Here is a 12,476-nt window from a genome sequence, read left to right as displayed (position 1 = left end):
TCGTCATTTATTAATTTCGTTGTTTGTTATTAATTGCTTAGCGCTACAAACGGCAAATTACGTGTCTCGGGGTATTGTTATTTCGAGATATCACTCTCTCTTGGTGTCGTATTTTAGAACATTGACATTTCTCTCGTGGTCTCGAGTAGAGAGAGAGAGAGAGAGAGAGAGAGAGAGAGAGAGAGAGAGAGAAGAAAGCGTTAGTAGGATTTGAAAAGTAAAAACGAAACGAAAGATACGGATAATATGATTCCGCCTCGAATAACGATCTCGCGTGGTTACGTTTCGCACCGAATTGATTTCGCCGCGTTTACAGAAAAAAGGACAATGAAACAGTTTACGTTAACGTTTTTTTATAAACACAGGTTGTACGGAGCATAATATTCTCGTGTTGTAAAGTATCGTGCTAATTAGGTAGTTGTAATTTGGTTTCTACGATGTCGATAAAAAAGAAAAAAAGGAACTTAATTCTTGTGATTAAGGAGGAGACTATACATATAGGTATAACGCTCACACATATACGTTTCAAATAAATCCTTTTTATATTTCATTTCGCGTTTCTTATTCGTCTCTACATTCACTTTCTCTGTCGCATATGCGTTCGTCTGTGTATGCGGAAAACCGCGCGACGACACGTCGGGTTTCTGCACGAACATATCTTTTTGCAAGACGAGGATTCCACGCGACACAGGCGGGGGTCTAATGAGCTGAAAATGCAATCAGTACGACCTCCGCTCGATACAGGCGAATTCATCAGCGTGAACGTAAGGCCGTATAGTTTGTATTTTCAATAAATAAAAATTCGACTCCTCGTGCAAATATCTTCACAGTTTTCGAAGATATCCGTCATTGCTCATTTATGTGTGTATAATTTAATTCTTGACACTATGATATATTCTAACTAATTGCTAGGAGGTAGATGAAGAAATTTCGTTAACATAATCGCGATTCGGTAAAAAATAGCGGGGAACCTGTTAAACGATCGAGTATACGTTCCAAATGCTGTCGGTATCAACCTGAATTCAGCATCGTAGGAATCGTTTTGGCGAGCACTTCGTAACGTCTTGACGTTGACTCACTTTGTATGCAACCCGCGAGGTTTCGAAATATACTTCGAAAAAAATCGTCGATCACTACGCTGGTGGTGGAAAATATTCGTCTACATTTTGCGAGAGAAATAATAACTGGAGATCATTTAGACCTGTACGTTCGTTTAACCATTTTTGTGGATTCTCCCCCGAGGAAAGAATACGCGAAAGAATACGGTGGACACGTATCGTCCTGAAAAATCCGAAGCTCGAAGTTCGATAAGTGGGATTATTCCCGGAAAATTATAATCCCAAAATCGAGATGATCCGCGACAATCTTGCAAAATGCAGAAAAATACTTGGAAACAATATATTTCTAATATTAGAGTATCTTCAAAATATTAAAATATTTTCAAAATATTAGAGATATCTTCCGAAATATTGGGACGTTCTTCGACATATTGAAATATTTTTTCAAAATATCGGAAATATGTGATTATTCCGAAAAATCAGGTGTTCGCGGCGCAACCGAAAGCCAGTGTCAGGCGGACAGGATCCTGCGAATCCTGCTGAATAATATGTACTTTGTCCACCGGAGCACGAGGCTCACGCAACGATAGAAAGCGTTAGACATTCTTATCAAGAAACTTGTCTAACGATACAGCCTGCTGACAGCACAGCCTTCCCAAAATAACATTTCTCTCTTTTTCCCTCTTATACTGTATTTCTATGTAGATTTTTATTCATTTTTCTACTACGTGTTGTACTTAAAAAAACGTGACTCTCGTAGAAAAATAAATAATTCCTCGATAATAAGTCGGAAGATAAATAATGAAGCGTGTCTAGACACTTGAAAATCGAAAATATCAGACGTTGATATGTTCCGTGACGTAATATCTTATTGTACTGATTCTGACATTGTAACTTTTTTGGACAACGTTTCCAAATTTTGACAAATCGTCACGGTATTCGGATTTCAGTACGATTTTCTTTTCCGAACGATGCGTGTCCGAAAATCCACGAACCGTGGGAGGAGCGGATGATATTGATACTATTTGAAGCGTACGTCCGAGTCCGAATCGTGTCTACCAACGCGTCGAATGATCGATCATGAGATCATCATATCATCGGGACTTCACATATGAGTTGCAGCGATCATAGTCTTCTAACTAAAGCGGATGAGAATTGAGACAACAGTAGTCCTCTGTGAACATTATTTCCTCCAGCTTTGCGATGAATTGATGGTTCTCCGTGCCTGGTACCGAAAAACAACCGCATATGAACTTGTAAGAATCGAACATACCGTAAGTATCTTTATTAGGTAAATTAATTTCGTAGGCCGCATTATTCATGGTTGTTTGGTCGTCGTTCATCTGGTTATCGCTCATCTGGTCGTCGTTCATCTGGTTATCGCTCATCTGGTCGTCGTTCATCTGGTTATCGCTCATCTGGTCCTCGTCCATTTGGTTATCGCTCATCTGGTCGTCGTTCATCTGGTTATCACTTATCTGGTTGTAGCTCATCTGATTGTCACTCATCTGGTTGTCGCTTATTTGGTTGTCGCTCGTCTGATTGTCGTTCATCCAGCCGTTGTCAATCTGGTTGTCGTTCATGCAGCAGATCATGTCCTTGATGAACTTGGCAACTTCGTTCAAGAAATCCTAAAAATATCATTGTTTATATACGCAATGTTAATTCTATGCGATCTTATAAAATTAACATTATTATATGCATTGTACCCAGCGACATCAGAGTCCTTCACACAAGAGTCTGGACGTCTTCGATTTCTTATTAATTAATATAGTTTCTTACTTGATGAAGAAAATGCAGAGCCGAGGATTGCCAAATAAAGGGATTTAACTATGAACCTAATAAGAATTTATAGCTAAATGTTATTCTAAGGTGGGGAACACGAGTAATAATAAAATAATGAAAAAATTAATGTTTTAAAAACTAAAAACCTATTTTTATAAATAGTATTATATATATATAAGATTGAATCACATATATTATAAAGAAAAATGTCTGAACTCGATGTATTGTAAATACTCACATAAATAGACATTCTAATGATAAAGTAGACACTAATTTTTGATTAAAAAATCGGATATGTCCAGACTTTTACTTGAAGGACTCTGGGCGGCCGAATGCGCTCGATTCCGTTTATCCGTCGATCACGTTGCATTATTCCGATTATTAAAAGGGAAAAAAGCGTATACCTCTTCCCTCTCTCTTCCGAAATTTGAAAGTGAGTGAACATTCTAAAAAGACAAACCCGAAGTCAGCATACCGAGATAGTCTTCTAAAATAAATATTCCCAAGATATTGGGAGCATTGACCCGAAAAATTATAAAATCACATAATTTAAAATAATTATAATAACGCATAGTATTATTATGGAATAATAATAATGAGTATTATAGATTAATATTATACAAATATACGGTCTTTCGATGTATTATGTTGTATTGGTTTCAGTATCGCGACGTTTCGTATGTGACAATTGCACGCTTCCAACAATATTCCTGGAAAATTAAATTTCGAAAGAATGCCTTGCAATTCGTCGCCTCCAACCTTATCAAACTTTGTTGAGTTTTCATTTCTCGAAATATATCCGCATGCCTCTACCCTTACCGCCAACAAAGACGTTGTCTTCGAAGTCATGACGAGCTCAAGTTCTTTGATAAGGACATCGAATGCCTTCCAACGTTGCGTGAGCCTCGTGCTGCGGAGGACAAAATGCATATTGTTCAGCAGGACTCGCAGGATCCTTTCCGCCTGACCCTTGGCTTTCGGATGCTCCGCGAACACCTGGGTGAAACGCATGCAGTTTGACAAAAGCGTGGAGAAGCCGTCGCACGGCATCTCTTCTGGGTACTCGATCGTGATGCGTATCGCCTCCATGGTGATGCGCGTGACGTTGTCGTAAGCATCGAATTCATCGAGCCATCCGAAGAAGAACCAGTACTTGGTCGTGATATCCAAGCAGTTCGTCCTGAACTCCGCGTCGGTGGCGTGCAGTAGCATGTGCCGGATGAAATCTTGCTTCTTCAGCTGTATGTTGCCCAAGAAGTGCCAGATGTCGCTGTGCTCGCGGCGGGCCAGTTTGTACTTCGCGCGCACCGAGTGGCAGCGTCGCGCGTAATCGTCGACGATGGTGAGAACGTTCCTCTGCATCATGTACAGGAGAGGTCGGAAAGCGGCCTTGTCGAGCGGCTCGATGTGTGGCAACAGGGTGTTCAACACCAGCCGCTTCTGCTCGACAGTCATGAGGTGCTGCTTCCCCACGCATTTCCTCAGCACGCGCAGCAGCTGCGACACCAGCTCGTTCACCTTCTCACGCTTCTTCGTCGGCTCGCACTTGCGCCAGTTACTGATCTTACGCGTCACTACCAGGCACAACTCCATCACGCCGGCCTTTAAGCTGTAAGTATCGATGATCTTGCAAGTAATCGTGAGGATGCACATAACGTTGCAGTCGTACGGCATCTCCATCAGGTAACGGATGCACACGTTGATCAGGATGTCCTCCGGCGAGGTGACAGAGACCTTCAACATCGTAACGATCAGGCTCACGTACTTCCTCGGCTCCCAAGGATGTGCGTCCATGCACATCTGATACAGTATCTCCGTCAATAATGTCGTATCGTTCGGCATCTTTATGCACAGGAAGGGCCGCAATATCAAAAGTTGCTTCGGCGTGCACATGTAACTGTTGCTGACGTCGACGGCCGTGTGGATCAGAGCCGTCAACACATGTTTGGGACTATGCAGCATGTGTATCAACAGGCTCTTAAGGAAGACTAAGTTGTCCCACGTCGACTGTTGCATCAGCCGGTAGAAGCCGTGCAGATCGTACAGATCGTACAGATTCATCAGGAAATGGTCATGGTAATGGTGCAGTATGTACAACAGCGTGATGTCGTAGAGGTCCCTCACGCTGCGCTTCAGTATTATCTCCATAACCATGCGCTGGAGATACACTTTCTGCTGATGAGTGTAACGATTCACCGAAAACGTGTGCTTCAAATAGCGAAATAACACCAGGAAATCCTCGGTCAGCAGCAGCGATTGCCACGCATTGACGAACTCCAACGTCGACTCGTCCCATTCTTGGTAACGCTGCAGAAGCTCCTTCAGATTTGTCAGCTGGCCCGACTGCACCCCGTTGTAGATCTCCTCCAGCGTCAGCTGCGGCTGCTTATGCGATCCTATTAGCTGATCCAGACACGTCCGTAGCTCTTGGTCCTCCTGCAGCTTCGCGTCCGTCTGTACGACTTTCCCGAAGTAAACGCACTCGGTGATAATTGCGCGCTGCAGGCTCAACAATGAATTCTCACGGTCGTCCGTCTCAGCCCAGGCGAGGTACATGTGGCAATTCACCTCTTTCAAGTGATTTATCAACAGCGTTATCAGAGACTGGTCCATCTCGTTGATACAGGACTGCAGCTGCTTGGCTGGTAGTTTCAGGTACATTTCATTGCCGAATGTGAGCGCGTAGAATTTCTCACAACCGTCCAGCACGCCGCCGTTTATCCTCTCTGTTGCGCACAGCTTGTTCATGCGAACGATGTTCTTCAGAATGATCCCTTGATGCTCGTACCTGCCGACGAATGGGAATGCGAATTAGCACAGAATCTTTGAACAACCGAGCAGCTCCAGTAGTTCTGAGAATGCCAAATCGAATGCATAAAATCTCAGATTGTCCAGGAGGGATCGAGCAACGTGAGACAACATAACGTCCAGTAATGTACACTGAGTTTCGATAGAGTCTTGGTAAAGAGTTGGTCCTTAAATCTACTTTCTTAGAAATCTTTTCCAACTTTAACAACATTCATCGAAGCACAATTTACAAATCTGTAAAATTAGAAACAATTTGACTCTACCGAAGCTGAGATAATTGAAGTCAAAATTAGCATTATTTATATATGTTGCAAATATAAAAACAACTTCCGATATCATGTTTTTAATGCTGACAATGAAACCTCTTGCGGTTTTAATGAAAAGACAATGCGAACGATTGAGAAGACTGGTGAGTATTGATGGGGCAGATAATGTTAAGGCTTTATGGAACCTCAGTGTTCCGCTAAGGAAATAGACGAGAGCCGTTTACCTCAACTGTTCGGACAGGTCGGGCAAACGTGTCACTCTCGGATTGGACAGCTGGTCTAACAACTCTTGGAAATTCGCCTGCAACTGGTTCATGTATTCTTCGCACGGCTCTACCTGCGTGCCAGTGACGGCTAGTTTGTAGATGAATTTGTACATGTAATTAACAAGCTGTGTCACGAGATTCACGGCTCGCTCGAATCCAAGCTGCGCCAAACATGGTATAATCGCGGAGAGGATCTCGATGGACAGCTCCAGCGGCACGTAAAGCACGAATCTCGGCAGCAGCTCCTCGCAGTGTAGGCCCCAGACTATCTGAATGAACAGATACGGCGACATGATCGGCCACAAGCCCACTTGATGACCGTGTAACGTATCTTCCGCCAGACGATATTGTGAGGAGAAATTGGTGTTCAACAGCATCACCTGGATACTCTGGAAAGCAGTGGGATATCGTTATCACTATATTCCATATTGTTCCCTTCCGTTCTCGCTGCTGCCTGACGGACCTACCCCGTAAGTGGCCTCCGACACCTACGGGGTGAACATGTGAGCCATATCTCGCGAAGGGACTCTGCACCATAGCGGTCGCAGATCGTCGACTTATGCATTTTTAGTCCCCTCGTTCAGTTTCTGACGATTAAACTGTCAATGAAACTAACAACACATGGTTTAATCCACCAGAGTTGCAAAATAACGCGTCACTTGTAAAACCATCACCGTTGCATGTTACTTTTTCTCTTCGCCGCTTTTTTTAAATTAATTTATTTAATATAATTTAAACAGAATTAATTCTGTAGAAATCGTTTCATATTTATTTAATATTTTCTTAATTTCATTTGTCATTTTTCATGTCATTTAATTTATACTTTATATTTTTGTGTTAATTATTATGTTATTGTTACTGCCAGTAACAATAATGGTAATAATAAAGAAAATAATCATTATTTACTGTTACTTTGTAGTAGTATGTAAGAGACATCTACATAGGATCGGTAGTAGTAAATCAAAAACAAAGAAAACTTCGAAACCTGGTGAAGAAGGAAACAATGGAAATCATGTAATGATTTGTTACTTTTTGAATAACAGTGATGAGTTATTTTTTAAAACAAGCGGGAGTAACGCGAGTTACTTTTCAAGAGTAACTTCCCAAACCCTGTAAAATCAGCACGCTGAAGAAAAGACAAAAAAACTTACTGTAATAACTGGTACATCAGTCTTCGGGTCGACATGTATCTTGAACTTTCCCTGCTCGTGCACTGGCAGTATGTTGCATGTGTTGTATATCTCGAGAATGCCATGTACGATTTGATCGATGCTGTTGGAGGTCTCTGTAGTTGCTCGTGACTGGAAAATCTTCAATGGCCCACATAGCTGATCGTTCATCATGAGCAACTTCTGCATGTCCGAAATCAGTCCTGGCAATGAGCTGAAGCGTTGCTGCATTTCAACCATTTTGCTTGGACGAGCCGCACTGGCAGGCTTTGGCTCGACACAGCTGAAGGAATAAATTGGACTGTCAGTTGCTGATTAAAACATGATTAACAACACACATACATACATTCTCAATAATACATCTGTTCTCTTCAGCTGAATTAATAGAAAGCTACCAGAAAACTACGAGAAAAATATATTTTTTGCCCTTCAATGCTAGCTTTTATATTATCACAAAGGTGAAAGGTATTAGCCAGTTCAACTGAAATGAGGTCAGAGATCTGACAATTAATAACGACAAGTTAATGCACTGATGGACTAGAAAGAACTTATCCACGATACGTCTCTGTACTTATGAATCCGAGGGAACTTCTCTTTTTCTCTCTTCGCCACGTTCTATTCCAAATACGTGCAAAGTAAATTTAAAGTTTGTCTGTCTACGACTACAAAGCAAAAAAAAAACATGTTGATAAACACACCGTTTTCCGTTATCGTCGAGCATTATCGCCGAGGAGTCTGCCGCCAGGCCGGTTATTGGAGATTACGTCAGATCTCGCGCGCCACGCGCAGTTCCGCAGAGGTTAGTCAGGGAGTCGAGCTGATCGCACGAGTTCGTTTCGGACGTCTCGTGTCTCGTTCGAGAATCATGATGCGAGCCTGGTACATGGACGACAGCGATGCCGATCAACGGTCGGAGCATCACCGGAAGCCCGCGGAGTTCGTGCCGCTGGACGAGCTCTTCGCAAAGACAGGCGTGGAGTATTTTAGGGTTAGACGGTCTCCCCGAAGGAAAGTTCGCCGATTCGTCGGCGAATTTTTCGTAATCGCGCCAATATTTCATGTGGCTCCCTCGATCATGGTGTCATTTTCCGGGTTTGGAAAGCCGACTTCCCCTTGACACTCGTGACTCATGACTGACTGACTCTTGATTGACCTTGAGTGCCCGATCGCAAGTCGCAATCCCGCTCCTTCCTTCCGTCCTTCCTTCCTTCCTGCATTTCTAGTGGCAGGCAGCCTGTCGGCTTTGTATCGCCCCAACACCACTGGCAAAGCTCGTTCAATGGCGAAGTGTTTTTCGCACGCGAGGTTTGTTCTTTTCAGATGAACCTTTCACACCGATGCATGTGCGCTCGGCTCGATAAAACGCAAGTTTTGTAACTGTCGTGAAAACAATGGTGATTGGATGAAATTAAAGATAATAATTGAAAAAAAATATAAAGTATAGTAATATTGCTAATAATGATGAGTGAAATAAAGTATAATAAAAAAATACTACTAATAAATAAAATATAATAATGAGATATAAATATAATTTTCATCGAAGCTCTTCAGCTTGTTCAATTTGATCTATTTTTTGCGATTACGTAAAGTTATCCTCTATTCTGTTAATTTGATCTAATCACAAATAATATTTTATTAGGTGAGCAAAATTTTTTAAACTTCAGATTTCATACAACCGAAACAACAATTTAAATTTTATCTTCCCACCCTTTTGCGGTTTCAAAGCGTTGACATTTGATCTTCTAAAATGCCTTGGCGTTTGATGCACATAACTTCAAAAATCAATAATGTTCACGATGGCAATAACAAAAGAACATATTCGATTTTCCATCCATTTCGCGTTTCGTCTGAAGAAAAATGCTGCTGAAGCCACTGAAATTATTTGTGCTGCATATGGAGAGTATGCTGTAAGTCATGCAACGTGTAAAAGATGGTATTAAAAATTTCGCCAAGGAGATTTCATTCTTGAAGATGAACCGCGTGCTGGACGCCTTCAAAAGTTTTAAACAGACGAATTGCAAGCATCGCTAGATATGAACTCTGCGCAAACTGAAAAGGAACCTGTAGAACAGCTTGGGGTTACGCGGCAAGCCATTTTCGTACGTTTACATATAATGGGAAAGGTTCAGAAGGAAGGCAGATAGGTTCCGCATAAACTGTCTGAAGACAACAAAAATCGACGGCGTGACACTGCACTCATTTTGCTTTCCGGAAAAAAGATTTTCTGCACAAAATCATGGCGATGAAAAGTGGATTTTTTATAACCCTAAGCGTAGAAAATCATGGATTAACCCTTCGACGTAGACACCAAAGCCCAATATTCACGCCAAGAAGGTTTTTTGCTCTGCATCTAGTGGGATTGGAAAGGTGTGTTGTATTACGACTTGTTACAACCGGATAAAACAATTACGGCAGACCACTACCAACAACAATTGACCAATTTGAGCGATGCGTTGGAAGAAAAGAGGCAATTTACCGGCCAAGGAAGTTGTAAAGTGATCCTGCTTCATGACAATGCCCGACCACATGTTGCGAAAGCCACTCAGGACCATATCTTAAGCTGGGAACTCCTCCCGCACGCGGTGTATAGCCCAGACATGGCGCCTTCCGATTATTACCCATTCCGGTCGCTGCAGCATCACTTGGCTGATACACATTTCGTGAGATTTTAAGAGATACGAAAATGCGTTGATGACTTTATCGCTTCGAAGCCGGTGAGCTTCCATCGTCAAAGAGTTCGCAAGCTACCAGAAAGATGGCAAAAGGTCATTGATGCAAACGAAGAATATTTCGCTGATTAATATTTTTTTGTTTGTTTTTGAATAAAGATTGAATTCTACAAAAAACAGCTTAGAACTTTTTTGCTCACCTAATAATATATCTAGTATAAAAGAAATGCATCTAATCTGCCGTCAGATCGTTCTGTTTAAGAATAAAAACATGTCATTGAATAGAGACTTGAAAATAAGATCTGATCCGTTATTGATTTGTATTATTTAAAAATTAAAAGGTCTAATTTGAGCCAAAATTCAACAAAGTATGCATCTCAAAAATAATCACAAAACCACACTTTTTCTCGAATTTCAAAGTGTTGTTCCTCTTAAAACAATTACATTCAAATATTCGACTCATTTTTGTTAAAATAAGGAACAATCTTATACAGACATAACTTTGAAAGTTTTTAAACTTTTTTATAATGTTAAAATAATTGTCTTTCAGGTAGATCATCTGAATTACGAAAAGGATGATATTTTAATAAAATTACGACAGGATCGCTCTTATACATACGAAGATGAGATAACGTGCTCCAAAGAGTGCTTACAAAATTACGAGAAGGTACGAAAGATAAAATTAATGTCCAGTTAAACTCAATGATTATAGTTAGTGTGCGATTCTCATCTCTCATGACATATAAAATAATTATTTTTTTATATCAAATGAAATAATCACATGTTTTAGATGGCTTTACAAATCTCTGATATCTCCAATCATTAGTTTTCTTCAAAATTCAACTTATTCGTTTCAGGTAAAGAATTTCTATATCGAATACCTTCACACCGACGAAGAGATCCGTCTGGTTTTGGACGGATCAGGTTACTTCGACGTACGGGATAAGGACGATCAATGGATTCGAATTGAAGTGAAAGCCGGCGATCTGATAATTATACCGAGTGGAATCTACCACCGTTTTACTCTGGACTCTGATGTAAGATTTCAATGCTCACAAATACATTCCTTTCTCTTAGCCTCCACCTACAATAGGTGCTTTAAACCCTAAACTTTAAAAAATTTATCGATCACAGATTGATTATTCTCCTTACATTCGACTGTGATTGGTTAACTTCTTAAGGCTTAAAACATTTACTATAGACCGGGACTTACGATCTTTAAAGTAAAAAAGATCAAGTAGATTCTCTAAAGTTTTTTTCGTTTTTTAAATTATAAATTATTCATATCACTTTTCTATAAATTACTTATGACGTTTTTAAAAATGTGATATTTTCATTCTTAAAGAATCAAAAGATTGTAAAACGAATAATTTATAAATATTACAAATAATTTCTTAAAATATAGGGGACACACGTGGAACATAATTTGTTTGTCATTCATTTTAGAATTACGTAAAAGCAAAGAGATATTTTGTGGGGGAGCCGGTTTGGCTGCCGCACAACAGACCGGCCGATAACATGGAATGCCGGAAGATGTACCTCACACGGATGGAGAAGGGCTTCGAAGTGCCTCCAGTTTAATAAACTACGTGCCGATACAATGGGCTTCCGTGAAAACATGTTGGAGAGAATCGGAGAAACAAGTTCCGTCTTATCTATCTATCTATCTTCTTCACAAAGATTATTTTTATCTTTCTTTTGTTGCAGTCGTTTTCCTGATAAATACAGATTAACAAGTCCATATCTCACCCAAATCATTTCAGTAACAGAACAAATGCTTTTAAAATAGTCATATTGGAGATACTTATCTTTCGTGGATATTTCTGCGTTATCCTTCATACATACTTCATCGTTAAATCTTATCATAACAGACGCAGCGTAAAGATGATTTTTAAATTTATTAAAGTGATCGCAAGACATAAAGTATTCGGCTAAATGCATTACTTCGTAGGTCCATGTAACGTGGTCTATATATAACGGTACCGTTTTCATTAGCTTCTTCAATAACTTATGCTTATATATTGCTATTTTTTCGAAATCTATCTGTCTATATTTGAAATTGTCCCTCAAGTTGATTAACTGACGTAAATTAATCAAATACAATACGTGCAATTCCATTATCGTATGTGATTCATCTGCAATACCCAGAAAAACTAAAATATCGATGGGAGCAGGAAACTCATCTTCGCCTTTGTATATACGAAATATATATCAAAAATTTTATGTGCATTTTGTAAATATATCTTAAGGTTTTTAAGCTTAAATAAATGTAACTAGATTCTAGAAAATTAGCCATGGCTACAAGAATAATTTTACAATTCAGTTCTTTGTCTTTTATCAATATCATACTTTGTGTGATATACGATTCGTTTACAAAAGCATATTCTATCGACCTCTTCCATGGTCTGTTTATATAAATCATATAGGTAAAAAACATTGCAAGAATTATAATATC

At 40.1% G+C, this 12,476-nt stretch overlaps 2 protein-coding genes across 3 annotated transcripts; one reads left to right on the top strand and one right to left on the bottom strand.

Annotated features, from left to right (window-relative positions):
* Positions 1-519: 519 nt before the first annotated feature.
* On the bottom strand, positions 520-8,204 carry LOC106740647. Of its 2 annotated transcripts, none has more exons than XM_014611894.1 (5): positions 8,051-8,204; positions 7,335-7,635; positions 6,142-6,572; positions 3,663-5,631; positions 520-2,689 (listed from the first exon to the last, which is right to left on the bottom strand). In XM_014611894.1, the coding sequence occupies exons 1-5, from the start codon at positions 8,071-8,073 to the stop codon at positions 2,198-2,200; spliced, it is 3,216 nt and encodes a 1,071-aa protein (XP_014467380.1). In that variant the 5' UTR covers positions 8,074-8,204; the 3' UTR covers positions 520-2,197. The 2 variants fall into 2 exon arrangements, with proteins under 2 accessions (XP_014467380.1, XP_014467381.1); XM_014611895.1 differs by lacking the exon at positions 8,051-8,204 and adding an exon at positions 6,651-6,794 and having other exon boundaries at positions 7,335-7,397.
* LOC106740648 (1,2-dihydroxy-3-keto-5-methylthiopentene dioxygenase-like) lies at positions 8,196-12,096 on the top strand. The gene is made up of 4 exons (XM_014611896.1): positions 8,196-8,340; positions 10,572-10,688; positions 10,879-11,058; positions 11,468-12,096. Exons 1-4 carry the CDS (start codon positions 8,218-8,220, stop codon positions 11,600-11,602), a joined length of 555 nt encoding a protein of 184 aa, XP_014467382.1. The 5' UTR covers positions 8,196-8,217; the 3' UTR covers positions 11,603-12,096.
* Positions 12,097-12,476: the final 380 nt, after the last annotated feature.

The sequence above is a fragment of the Dinoponera quadriceps genome, unplaced genomic scaffold, assembly GCF_001313825.1.
Source record: "Dinoponera quadriceps isolate SergipeBrazil2010 unplaced genomic scaffold, ASM131382v1 scaffold278, whole genome shotgun sequence".
Taxonomy (NCBI): domain Eukaryota; kingdom Metazoa; phylum Arthropoda; class Insecta; order Hymenoptera; family Formicidae; genus Dinoponera; species Dinoponera quadriceps.
This window is presented reverse-complemented; position numbering and strand designations above follow the sequence as displayed.